The sequence below is a fragment of the Ahaetulla prasina genome, chromosome 18, assembly GCF_028640845.1.
Source record: "Ahaetulla prasina isolate Xishuangbanna chromosome 18, ASM2864084v1, whole genome shotgun sequence".
NCBI lineage: Eukaryota > Metazoa > Chordata > Lepidosauria > Squamata > Colubridae > Ahaetulla > Ahaetulla prasina.
This window is the reverse complement of record NC_080556.1, coordinates 10881328-10894358: the sequence shown is the minus strand read 5'-3', so window position 1 is coordinate 10894358 and position 13031 is coordinate 10881328. Positions and strand designations below refer to the sequence as shown.

The 13031-nt window shown below is 54.5% G+C and overlaps 1 protein-coding gene across 3 annotated transcripts in view; it reads right to left on the bottom strand.

The window, feature by feature from the left end:
• Window positions 1-201: 201 nt before the first annotated feature.
• Window positions 202-13031, bottom strand: part of SPEN (spen family transcriptional repressor) — a 59556-nt gene continuing 46726 nt past the window's right edge. For all 3 annotated transcript variants that reach the window (XM_058161471.1, XM_058161473.1, XM_058161472.1), the window contains 5 exons: window positions 4482-12327; window positions 3601-3993; window positions 3234-3428; window positions 2005-2163; window positions 202-1009 (listed from right to left, as the gene is read on the bottom strand). In XM_058161471.1, the coding sequence (XP_058017454.1) occupies window positions 878-1009; window positions 2005-2163; window positions 3234-3428; window positions 3601-3993; window positions 4482-12327 (8725 nt within the window). In that variant the 3' untranslated portion in view covers window positions 202-877. The remainder of the gene's footprint in view (window positions 1010-2004; window positions 2164-3233; window positions 3429-3600; window positions 3994-4481; window positions 12328-13031) is intronic.

Below are 13031 nucleotides of genomic sequence, written 5' to 3'. Positions count from 1 at the left end.
ATCTTTTTTTTGGCACAGATTAAAAAAAAAGTATGTTGTGGGGATCAGATTTCTTTAGTTTTTTTATATTTAATTTTATATATATATATATATATATATATATATATATATATATATATATATATATATATATATATATATATATATATATATATATATATATATATATATATATATATATATATATATATATATTATATATATATATACACACACCCACGGAGTCCTGCATAATACCACCGAGAAGGAAAAATAGCTCTCCTTTTTATGTTCTGCTTTGTTTCAGTGTAAACTGTACATCCAGGATGAAGGAAGAAAACTGCAGGGTGGGGGGGAGGAGGGAGGAGAAAGTCAGGGGTGGGGGGTAGAGAAGAGAAGCTTTTTCCTGGAGAGCCTGAAATGCTCCTTGACCCACAGACTGGAGCGGAAGGTCCTGCCAGTTCAGAGTCCACGCCGCCAGCTGCTTTGTGTGTGTATTGAGACATCCATCTAGCATACCACAACAACTCTTCCAACTGTGCAAAGGTCCAAAGTCGCAAAATTTAGTGCAAAGGCAGTTTCCGGTTCCTCCTCTTCCTCATTTTTTTTTCTATCCTTAGCTGTCAAAAAAAAAAAAAAAAAGCAGGCCCAGGAGACAACGACCACCACCTGGGCTCAGTCTGCCTCTGGGGTTGCCTCCAAAGTCCATCTTCACCAAAGCCTGTGTGTAAACATTCAAGGCCATGGGAACCACCACCCTTACTGCCGCCTGCCTGCGATGAGGGTTTGACGGAGGCCCGGCGGGATGGGAGGATCCGGTCCCTTCCTTTATTCACTTTTTCCTCTCCTCCTGCCGCAGGGCCGGAGAGGATGGCAACGTCCGTTCCTGCCGAGTCGCTCAAACAGCTGCAATGACGATCATCAGGTGAGGAGAGATGTTGGAGATACTGGCCAGGAGGTCCGGGGCCAGGCGGGAGAGATGGCTCTCGGAGAAGTCGCAAGGTGGGAAGATCTGGAGCACGTAAGCAGGCTGGGAAGAGGGGAAAAAAAACCGGAGAGGAAACTGTGAACCCCGAAGCCTGGACAAGCACCCGGAAAGAACAACCCGAGAGGAAGCAAGCGCCAAGGGGGCATTGTGGCTCTGGCTAGCAGGACGCCGAGGGCCGGCATGGGCACTCTCTTGGCTAAGGAATCCCACTGCATGATTCCTTTATTTATTTATTTTATTTTATTTTTCGTATTTTTATACCGCCCTATCTCCCTAGGGACTCAGGGCGGTTCACAGCCAGAATAAAATATACATATAAATACAAAATAAAACATCCATTAAAAAACTTATTACATATGGCCGAATAATTAAAAATAGCAATACACATAATAAAATCCCCATTAAAACCAATTCAAATTTAAAAATCTAGTCCAGTCCTGCGCAGATAAATAGATGTGTCTTAAGCTCATGGCAAAAGGTTCGAAGGTCAGGAAGTTGACGGAGTCCTGGGGGAAGTTCGTTCCAGAGGGTGGGAGCCCCCACAGAGAAGGCCCTTCCCCTGGGTGTCGCCAGCCGGCACTGCCTGGCTGACGGCACCCTGAGGAGTCCCTCTGTGAGAGCGCACAGGTCGGTGAGAGGTATTCGGTAGCAGCAGACGGTCAGTAACCCGGCCCTATGCCATGGGAACCACCCTGAAAAGGGAGCTGGGAGCGGCCTCTTGCTGGGCACCTGCTCGCTTAGCTGAGCTCTGGGAATCCCAATCTTTGACAAGTCGCCTTACTGGAAAGGGTGGCTGGCTCGGAGAAGAGCCTGAAAACTGAAGCTCCCAAAAGGCCGGTAATCCTGGACAAACCACGTCTGGCTCTGCTCGGCCTGCCAAGACAGCCCACGTTTCAAGGAACCACCTTCCGCTTTGCCCATCCCTTTCCCAGGATGCCCGAGCTGGCCAGAGCCACATCCTTCCCTTTGATGCAGGGGCCAAAGGAAAGGAAGTTGCCCCCCCCCTTCCCACCACCAACTCTTCCTCCTCTCCCTACCTGATTGGAGCCGGGGTTGGGAACATTGATGATGCCGGCAGCTTGCTTGGCCTGAAGGTAGCTAATAAAGGCCGCCTTGAGCGACTCGGTCTGGTTCACCACGTCCTCTTGGTCTCGGCCGCAAGGCAGAGCCAGCAGCAGGCAGTAGTCACTCTCCACCTAAAAGACACCACGCAGCCCCCCCACCCCCGGGCCTGTGAGGATCATTTTATTTTATTTATTTATAATTTAATTTCTATACCACTCTTCTCCCGAAGGACGCAGGGTGGTTTACAGCCATATTTAAAACACAAAATACAAATAACAAATTTAAAACAGAATTAAAAACAAATATTTAATAGGCCGAATCAACTAAAACGGTCATAGACCGACATAAAACCCATTTAAAATTACAATTAAAATTACACTTAGGCCAGTCCCACACAATGAAATAACAAAGTCTTAAGTTCACGTTTGAAGGTCTGGAGGTTGGGGAGTTGGCGTAACCCCGGAGGCAGCTCATTCCAAAGGGCCGGTGCCGCCACAGAGAAGGGTCTCCCCCTGGGGGCCGCCAACTGACATTGTTTGGTCGACGGCACCCTGAGCAGGCCCACCCTGTGGGAGGCTATCGGTGGCAGAAGGCGGTCTCATAAATAGCCTGGTCATAAGCCATGGAGCGCTTTAAAGGTGGTAACCAGCACTTTCTTCATGTCTCTCGGGGCACCCCCAGAAACCCCCTCGAGACGACCACAACCCGAGAACCATTCTGAGCCCGTGGAAAACATGCAGCCTCAGGACGGGCAGGACAAGAAGCAAATTTTGTTTTCCTATCCGTGTTCCTTTCTAAGCCAGGGACAGGGGTATCCTGCCACCTGCATCCTCACTGACCTTGCAAAGACAGGGGAAAACAAGGCCCAAGGCTAGGAGCCAGAAAGCTGAACCTCCTCCAGGGTTTCCAGCTCTCGTTCAAAGAGTCCCACGTCTCCAGGTGGAGGCTCTGAACTTTCCGGACATCACCCAGGCGGACATGGCTATGGTAGAGCAGCGAGTTTCTTACTGGGACAGTTTTTGCACTATTACCTTTCTAAAAGTACGGTCTGGGTGCATATCCTCTCTCTCTCTCTCTCTCTCTCTCACACACACACACACACACAGCGTTTTAACCACAGGCCTAGAAAGACCTTGTCAAACAGGAGCCGCAGGAGAAACGAGAGCGCGAAGACAGGCTCAGCCCGGGCCCTGATTCTTACCATCATCCGGCGGGTCACCCCTTCCAGCTGTGGGGCTTCCAGCCTCATCCGCTGGGCAATCCTCAAGGGAGGGCCACCCTCCGGAGCTGGCAAGGAGCGGTGCGCCAGGACGTTGTTCCCGGAAACGAAGTGCAGCTGGACAGCTGCCGTGTCATTCTTCAAGGCCAGCAGCCCCTGCCACACAATGGGGTACTTCTGCCAACCCAAGGAAGGAAGAGCACAGGTAGGTGAATCCCCGGTGGTTGAGCTGAAAAAGAAGGGCCACTCCCATCGCCCCCACCCACCTCCAATTCCCCCCACAAAAGGCTTGGGATGGAGTCCTGTCCCTCTCCTCCCCCCCACTTCCAGAGATGGATGGCAGGCTCACCGTCAGCAGCTGGACCATGTCCACTGGTCTTTGGGCAACCGGATGACCGGCAGAGTCCTGTTTCAAGGCCGACTGCGATTCAGACCGGGCTAAGGTCAGTCCTGGAGCTGCCCCGGGACCAGCAGTAGTTGGAATAAAGAGGGCCGGCTTCGGAACTTGAGCCTGATGGGAAGATGGGAGCTCCTGCTTCACTGACGCGGCGACGGGAGAAGGGTAGGAGGAGGTCTGGCTCGGGTGCAAGTGGGGCTCCATCTGCTGCACGTGTCTGTTGACCACTGAGTGGAGGGAAGGGTCTGGCCCTGTCGCCTGGGCTCCTTTAGGCTCTTGGGAGAGCTGAGGGGTTTTGCTGTGAGCTGGCTGGTTGGGGTGCGAATGTTCCCCTTCAGGAAGACCCTGGGAGATGGAAGCAAAAGGAGGCGCTTTAGGCAGAAGCCGCCCAAGCACACAGTGGCCCTTTCGGCTCTTAGCCCTGCTCCCCTTGACCAGAAACTCAAGGTCCACCCGCCAAGTCCCCAAGGCCGTCTTCTGCCCACTTCTCCCTTCAGCCCAGGCTAGGCTGGGGATGGCCTCTCAGGAATGCCCTAGGCAAGGGGAAGAGGACAACTGGTCATTCTTGGAGCAACTTGTGCACGAGGACTGAGCAGGAAACCCACCCGCTCGCCTTCCCTGGCTTTTGGGCTGTTCACACTAGCTGCTCTTGCATGTCCTACGCTTGAACCGTGAGCTGCAGCCCCTCCATGACAAAGACTGGGAAGAGAGCAGATGGGCCCACGAGGGGTTATTCTGGGACAGCAGGGTCTTGCTTTGGCCGTTGACCAAGGGCAACACTTCCTACCCATGAAGGCCTTGGACTGAGGCAGAAACCCTGCCCCTGGGCTTACCTGGGAGGGGGTCATGCTCCGGGAAGGAAGCCCGATCGGTGATCCCCCAGAAAACGGAGGGTGGCCAAGCTGAGCTGCTGGGTGGTAGCTTCGTATATCCCCGTACACCGGCCGATAATCGTGGAAGGTGGTCCCGCTGGGGTGCATCATCTGCACCCCGTGAGGCACGACCACCGGCTGTGTCAATGGCAGTCCTGGGAGCTGGCCGCTGAGGAGCCGGGATTCGCTGTGGGGCGAGTGGGCCATCTTGACCTCGGAGGCCTTGGGTGTCTCTTTGCCTGCCTTGGTGGACGGAGGCGTTTTCACAGACCTCCCTTCCGGTGTTCTGGACTGCCGCGGCTCTGGGTGATGTTCGCTGCCCACTCCGGCCATGTGTGAGTGCATCATCACTCTCACGTCCCGAGGAACGTTGTACTGGTCGAGCCGGATGCCCGCCGGATGCACACGGTAGTCTGGCTGCATGACCAGTACGTCGGACTGCACGGGGGCCGAACCCCGGCACGCCGGATGGTGGTAGTGCATCTCTTCCTCGGAGGCATGCTGGGAAGACAGAGGCGGCATGACCATCTCCCTGATGGGGGCTGGCTGGGGAGTGCTGGAGCGCTGCGGCTGCAGAGGGGCCCTGGGGGAATGCAGGGCCTCGGGGCGGAGGCTGTAGGGAAGGCCTGGCAGCGGAGGGGTGTTCATGCGCACTTCCCCCTGGGAGAGGTGGCCCAGGGATACCGTCTGGGTCACACTGTGTGGGGGCATGATCACGGATTGCTCCGGGTGCATGCTGGAGATGTACTGGGGCATGGGGATCCCTGGGCAAGGGGAGCCTTGAAGCCCCAGCATGGAGTTGTTCCCCGACATTGCAGGGGAAGCAGGGCCCCCAGGGTGACAAGCTCTTGGGAAGGGAGATGGGGAGTGGCCGCTGGTGCGGGGGGAGAGCGGCTCCTGCTTGGCCACCCCTAAGTGAGACACGGGTCTGTCGGCTGGACCTCCTGACCCGCTGCTCACGTGGTTGGCCTCAGGGTACAACTTGCCAGACAAGGAAGGGTGGTGAGGGCCCACCCCGGGGCTCAGGTTGGAAGGCTGAAGGGGTTTGCTCTCCCCTTTCAGAGACGTGGGATCCGGAAGCTTCTTAGTGGAAGAGGCAATGGTTTGAGAGAGGACCATCTGGTTATGCACCAGGATGGAGGGAGTGTTGGCGGACTGGGAGGAAAGCACTTTAACTGGGCATGACTGAGCTGCAGCTGCCTGGACAGAATCGGACTTTTCCGAGCTGCTGCTGCTGCGCTCTGGCTTGACGGAGGGAAGCACAGGGGAAGGGCTGTACTGCTGGCCTCCCAGGACCAAGGCTGGGGTGGAGGTGCTCCCGTAGCCCACAGGTGCCGGGGAGCCCTTTGGCATTGACTGAGAGGGAAGGAGGGACTCCTGCTTAATCTGGGATTTGGACACAGACTGCTGAAATTCAATGTCCACTGCACTGGCTGGGGGAATCTGGCTAATTTTTGCAATGATCCGCTGGGAGCCTTCCGTCTTCTGTCCCGAGTAGCTCAGGAGCACCACACCTTCAGAGGTGTTGACCCGAAGGCCTGGGCTGGAGCCCGTTTCCACCTGCCGGTCCTCAATCACAGCCATGGAGCCCGGGTGGAACCTGCTATTGTCGTTGGGACTGGGCCTCTGCTTGTATTTGGGGGAAACGGCAGTGACCAGGCACGTCTGGGGCTGGGAGGCTTGTTTCACTAGGGTGATCCTGGGGGTCTCCTCAAGGTCAATGCTGTGGGGCATCCTGCTGATCACAGAAGTCGCCTTGGGGGCCAGGACAGCAACTGACTTCTCTTTCTCGGCCAAAATGGGGGCCTCTGCAACTGGCAGTTCCAAGTTGTTTGTAGTAGGAATGGGAGACTTCTTCTCTTCTAGACATGGCCTGGAGACCTCTGCCGGAGGGCGAGGGGGCATTTCCTCCGCACGAGAGCTGCTCACGGGTTCAACAATAGCAGTGGTGACATGCGTGGAGGCAGCCACACTGGTGGCGGGCACGTACTTGGGCTCCATCAGGATCTTGCGCAAAGTGCTGGAGTTGGGGTCGATGTCTGATGCTTTCGTGTCAGGGGGAAGAGCTGGCGGCGGGGTGGAGCGGGATCGAGCCTCGTCATGCTTCACAATCCACTCAGTCACCTTGGTGGTGCTGGGATGCAGTGGGGCCACACCAGCCTGGACCGCAGGGGGAAGCTTCAGTGTAGATGCAGTGGAAACTGTTGGCAAAGGTGCACTTGGGGGGCCATCTGGAGGGGCAACAGGAAGGCTTTCGGCCACCGGCCTCAGTCTGAATCTGCCCTGACCTCCCTCGTCCACGGGAACGGACGGCAGCAAGCCATCTGAGGGACTGGGCCCCCTCTCAGTAAGGGAGTCCTGCGAAGCTGCCTCTGGGGATCCAGCCACACTTGCCTGGGGAATTACCAGGCGGGAGGTGGCTGCTGGAGGGAAGGCTTTTCCCTGGCTGTCATCTGACATGGCTCCTTCAGGGGTCCCTATTTCTGGAACACTGGGGGATTTGCTCTGGGCTCTTTCAGGCTCAAGTGTCCTAAATTCCGCCATGTCCCCTTTCTTGCTGGTGCTCTGCTTGCGCCTGAGCCGTGTGGACTTCTGGCGTCCGCGCTCCTTCCGAGAGCCTTCCGCCTCCTGGGAGGTTTCCGCCTCCTGGGCAGAATTGGAGGATTCACTTAGGCTGACTTCGGCTTCTTTGTTTTCTGTCTCTGCAGCTGAGCCGGGGCCCGGCGTCTCCCCTGAAGCAGCTTCTGCTTCTAAGATATTGCTGACCGCCTGGTCTGTCTCAGGCTCCATGTCCTCTCGTGCAGATGGCAACACCAAGGGTTCACCGGGCAGGTCAGCCTCGGACTCGGAAGGGTACGTGGGTGGAGCTGTAAAGCCTTCTCCCTCAACAGCGATGTCATTCATGATGGACCCTATGGCAGCCGCCAGCTCAGTTTCGCTGGCCTGGTGGGCGGGCTTATCCCCCTCTTCGTCCTGGCGAACGTCGGACACTTCAGCTGCCTGCTGTTCCTTGTAGGCCGCAATTGCTGGGCCTTCTGTCAGCTTGGCGATGTTCTCCACTGCCTGCTCGAGTTCAATCTGCTTGGCCAGCTGGTCGGCCTCAGGAGGCTGGGCCGATTCGCAGGCGGGTTCTTTCTTGGTGTCCTGGAGAGCGTCTTCGGTCTCGTTCTTTGGGCGCTGCGGAGAGAGTTTGTCTTCTTTCAGGGGGCTTTTACTTTTGGCTGGGAAGGAGGGCAAGAGCTCCCCTTCCTCCTCGCTGGGCCGTAGCGCTCCTTTCACTTCATCCACATTAAGACGGATCTCGACATTTTTTAGGCTTTTAATCAGAGATGCTTTATCGACAGCCTTGATGCTCCTGGACCGCCCCCTTTTCGCCTTGGTAGCTTTATCTGGAATAACTTTCCTTTCCACAATTTCAACAGGGCATCCTTCGGAGGTATTTTTAGGCAACTCCACTTCCTTCCGGTCTCGCTTTGGCTCGTGTGGGATCGTCTCCTTCTCGGCCTTGAGCTTACCACAGTTCTCGCTGATGTGCAGCCCTTGGCTCGGGGGATCGAGGGACTCCTCGGGCTCCGGGGACGCTTCTATCTTAGGCTCGTTCTTCCCCTTTTTAGCCACCAGCGTCTGGCTGTGGAGCAGTTTCTGTGATCTGGGTGAGCGCCACCCCTCCACTGGCTTCGGGATGTCTACCGTCTCTTTCCCTTCGGCTTCTTCTGCCTCCTGTGACAGCGCTGGCTCAACCTTGACAGGAGAAACTTCTTCCTCGGGTTTGCGCCGTGCCTTGGGAGGTCGTCCTCTTCTAGGAGGAGTGGGAATAGTTGCCGGGTCTGGGGGTTCTCGTTCAATCCTTTTCCTGGTTGGCCTGGTGACTTCCACGGCCTCTTTAATAGACGATGGCAGGTCGTGATCTCCCGTGGTTGCGTAAACAGACCTCACATTTCTGCGCCTGGTTCGGCCCACTGGCAAACTGGGCTCCGGGTTTTCTGGCTCTGCCACCACTGCAGCACTTGGAGACTTAGCCGCGTTCCTTGAGCCCTTCTCCGTTTCCACCTTCAGTTCCAGGAGCTTCAGAGTTTCTCCCCGGGGGGAGCCGGAGCGTTTCAGCTTCTCTCGATCGATCCTTTCACTTTTCCTTGTGGCTGGTTTCTCTGGCACGCTGGCCACTATAGACTGAACGGGGGTTTTCGAGCGTCTGTTTTTATACAACTTTTTGTCTTTGGCTACCACAGGGGGCTCGGCTTCCATCTCTGTATCGGAAACGGTAGGCAGGACCTCAGCCAGGGCTTCCGCTTTCTGGCCTGCTCCAGACTCCACGATAATGGCCGGGGGGGAAAGGTCTTCTTTAGGTTCGGGCAGCACCTCAGATTTAGCTGCCAATTTGTGCGGGAGCGAGCCCAGTTCAGCTTCTGGGTCTGCCCCAAGAGCCGCTTGGGAGAAAGAGGAGCCGGGGGTGGGTGGTTTGATGTCCAAACAGGAATGGTTTTCGAGGACTCGGGAGTCTTCCTCAGGAGCTGCCACAGAAAGGGCAACGTCTTTGCTGTGATCTGCCATGGGAGGGACTTCGAGGTACTCAGGGGGATCAGCTTTAACAGGCAGAAGGTCCTCCGGCAGGGCCTTGAACCCTTCAAGCACCGCAGGCCCAGACTCCAGGGGCTTTTCCTCCCTCAAAGGAGGAATCCCCTCCACGAGGGGCTTCTCACTCCCGGCTTTCTCTGGAAAAAGAGGCAGGGGTTCAGGGGGCAAGTGGGCAGCTGGCAAGGGTCCCACAAGGACGGGCGATTTATGCTCTGGCTCATGATGCTCAGACCTGGTTTCTGGAGTCTTGGGCCTGTTTTCCTTGTCTTCCTGTTTTTCGGCTTCTTTGGGCTTCTGGTCTTTTTCCTTTTCCTTTTGCTGCATTCGGGTGAGCTCCATGAACCTGCTGTGGAAGAGAAACACAGGTTCCGGCATGAAATCTGATATGCTGTTGGTCCCATCCAGAGATGCTTGTCTGCTGTGCAACCTGCCGGAAAGGAAGTCGAGCTCTTCGTCTTTCTTTTCTAAGTGCTGCAGGCGCTTAGAATCCTGTTCGAAAATGGAGCTGTGCAAAAAACGGGAAGCAAAGAGCTCCTGCCTTTCCTGTTCTTCCTCTTTATGATCCTCCTTCTTGTCATCCAACTTCCCTTCTGAGTCTGGTCTGATTTTTTTCTTTTTCATATACCACGAAGGGATCGGCCTCGGCGCGGAGTCCACTTTCTCTTTATCCTTATTGTTTCTAAAACTAGCAAATCTTGAATCCCAGTCGAGAAAAGACCAATTTTCCTCTCTTGACGAAGAGAGGGATTTGGCTCTCTCGAGCAAGGCTTTTGTATCCGGCGTGATTGTCTTGTCCAAAGCAAAAGAGTAAAATTTATTCCTCTCTAAGGAAGTTGGCAACCGCTCCTCTCTGTCACGTAGTTTGTCTTCCCGGTCTCGTAATAAAAAAGACAACCTGGAGCCCTCGGGGAAAGAAGAGGGCCTAGGAGAGTGGGGCTTCGAATCGCCCTCCTCCTCGGAGTCGGAGGGCACCTCCCCTGGTTCCAGATCCCGGATGGATCGCTTTCGGATACTATCTCGTTTGATGATGCTACTTGGGAAGCTAATATCCACCCGCCCGGATTCTTGCTTCACGTGAGAGTCCCATCGGGTTGATTCCTCTTCTGAAGCCATGGCAGAGAGCTTTAGCTTAGCAATCTCTACCATCTGCTCCCTTCTACTAGAGTCGTAAGGGTTATATTTCAAGGCATCTTCCGTCATGGACACGTTTGAATATGGAGGCCCTTTTTCTTCCATTCTAGGGGATTCTTTAGCTTCTTTGAAAGTGATCAGCCTCGGAGAATCCAGCACTTCCTCCTCCTCATGGAATGGGAAAGGTCTCAGGCCAGGAGAGATGGCGGTTCTCTCGGAGTCTTCGCTCACCTGGCGGGAGCTTCGGTAGTTTCTCTCCCTCTTGGTGCTGATTTCAAACTCAAAGGCCTCGCAGGATTTCTTCCGTTTACTTGGGGGGGAGTCATCCGTCACGTCTTGTGGGGGCTTCCCCACTTCGTGCACCAGACTGCGCCGCTCAAAGTCATCCAGGTCCCTTTTGGGACTGCCAAACTTCTCGTGTTTGGCAGACTCCATTTCCATTTGCTGCTTCAACCGCCGACTTAGCTCCATTTGTTTTCGGTAGCTCTGGGTATGATCAATGTCAATGGGGATTTTCTCTTCAACTTCTGAGGAAGGAGGCTTTTCCTGGGCCCCTTTACGGTCACACCCTTCCTCAGGAAGACCGCAGTAGTTTTTCCAAATCTCATCCCTCTCAGCTACCTGCTCATCTAACAGCAGTGCGTGTTTGTGCTGCAGTTTGATGGAATTGACCCTTCTGGAGGAGATCTCAAAGGCCTCTAGGGGCTCATCAGCCACCTCCCCTAGCCTAACCTGGAGCTCTAGAACGGGCCGTGAAGTAAAGCCTACCGAAAGGCTCGCAGGTTCTGTAGTGTCTTTGGGACTGGCCACGCTAGTAAGTCTTTCCAGCCTGATTTTCCTAGTTTCTCTTTTAACGGTCTCTTTTCTCAGGGGCTTCCTTTCGGTTTCAGCCACATCAATCTGCTTTTTCAAAACAACCCGGCTTTCCTCTTCCTCCTGACTGCTTCTTTTGATTTCCATTTTTTGCCTGTCAGATTTTAGGTTTGCCTCAGCAAAACGTCTTTTGCGAGCCTCCAGCTTTTCGAGGTCCACCGGATAGGCCACTTCAACGGATGAATCTGCCTTCAGGTGCTTCTTAGTCTTCAGCTTCCCATCTTTGTCCACCACCTCAATGTGGCTGGCCAGGATCTTCTCTTTGGGCACTTTGGTTCTGACGGAGTCGAGCTTCAGCGGTTCCAACTTGGTCTGATCGACTTGGGAAGCCTGCATTTTCTGATCAGGCAAGGGAGGTTTGATGGGGTCACTCTCCAGCTTCCCTCTTAATTTCTCCAGCTGAGGTTGGTCGAGGACTTTCCCTTCCTTTTCTCTCACTCGGGTCAGTACCACGCACGGCATGAGATCCAGGCGGTTCTTAGCAGCTCCCTCCCTCTCGGCTCTTTCCCGGCTCTGCTTGCCGCTGCTGCCTTTCACTTTCTCGGGGCTGGGCTCCCTTTCATTTTCCGGGTCGGTTTCCGAAGACGGAGAGCTGGGAGAGTGCACTTTGGCCTTGCGCTTCTGCTTCTCTGTTTTCTCTTTTTCAAGCTTCTCCAGCTTCTCTTTCCTTACTGGGCGTTTGTCTTTCTCCGGCCGCTCTTGTTCAAAAGCACGCTCTTTTTCGGGTTTCTCGTTTTTGGCGTATCGCTCGAGACGGCCTTTGTCTGGTTTGTCATAGCGGGGTGGAGAAAGGGAGCTGCAGCTGCCACTACGCTCAGAGGAGCGACTGTAGATCCGCCTCTCGGAGTCGCTCTGTAACCGCTCTGATTGCGAGGGGGAGGCGCTGGGGCTCTGCGGCCGCCGGGAGTGAGCGGGGCTTTGGCTCCTTTCCAAGGGCCTCCTTTCGTGCTCTCGGTCGGACTCAAACCGCTCCCGCTCGCGCTGTCGGTAGCTGTACTCCCTGATGTCTTGCTCGTAAGGGTCTCCCCTGTAGTCTCGGTATTCTCGGGGGTCATCGTAATACCGTGGATCGTAATAGTCTCCCTGGTAAGTTTCCCAATCGGCGTAAAAGTCTCTGCCTCGAGCCGGGTATTCCCTTCGTGGGTCTTCTGGATACGTCCCCGGTGCCCGGACAGTCTCGTAATAGGTACGATCCGCAGCATAGTCATAGGAGCCTCTCCTTTCCTCCCTGCCAAAACCAGGGGGAAAAGGGTTAGTTGAAACTTCACAGGACATCACGTGCAAATTAATTGCAGTTTGCATAGATTCAAGAGAAGGCAGCTTAAAAGAGAGCAGGGTTTTAAGGAACAGCTTATCCCAGTGGTGAAATCCTCTGCAGGTTGCCACCGGTTCGTTCCCCGCGCATGCGCTGTGTGTGACAGACGCATGCTGTGTGCGTGCAGTACACATCAGACATGCGCACATGCGCACCAAACGCATACTTCACGTGGAAAAAGGAATCATTTGAAGGTAAGTAGAACAGCGAGGAGGGGGAGACAGCTGTGCAGCGTGATTTAGATTCACTAAAAAGCAGGATTTCCTGCTTTCTCGCAAATATAAATCACACCAAACAGCTGATTTGTTTTACTACTGGTTTGCTCAAACCAGTAGCTTTTATTAGTACTGGTTTGCCCGAACGGGTAGCATTTAACCCCTGGCTTATCCCACTCTTGAACTGAAGCCAGGTATGAAGAGGTCACCTAGTCCAATCCCCTTAAGCACTGCTGGATTTATCAAGGCATCCCTGAAAGAGGGACCTTCCATGTTGTTTTTTACACTCTCTGGTAGAGACCTCACTGCTGAACAGGGCAGCCTATTCCTTTGTCTAAAGACTTGTCCGGTCAGAACACTCCTCCTGACCACCAACCTAAACTTATTTCCTTGCAGTTTTAA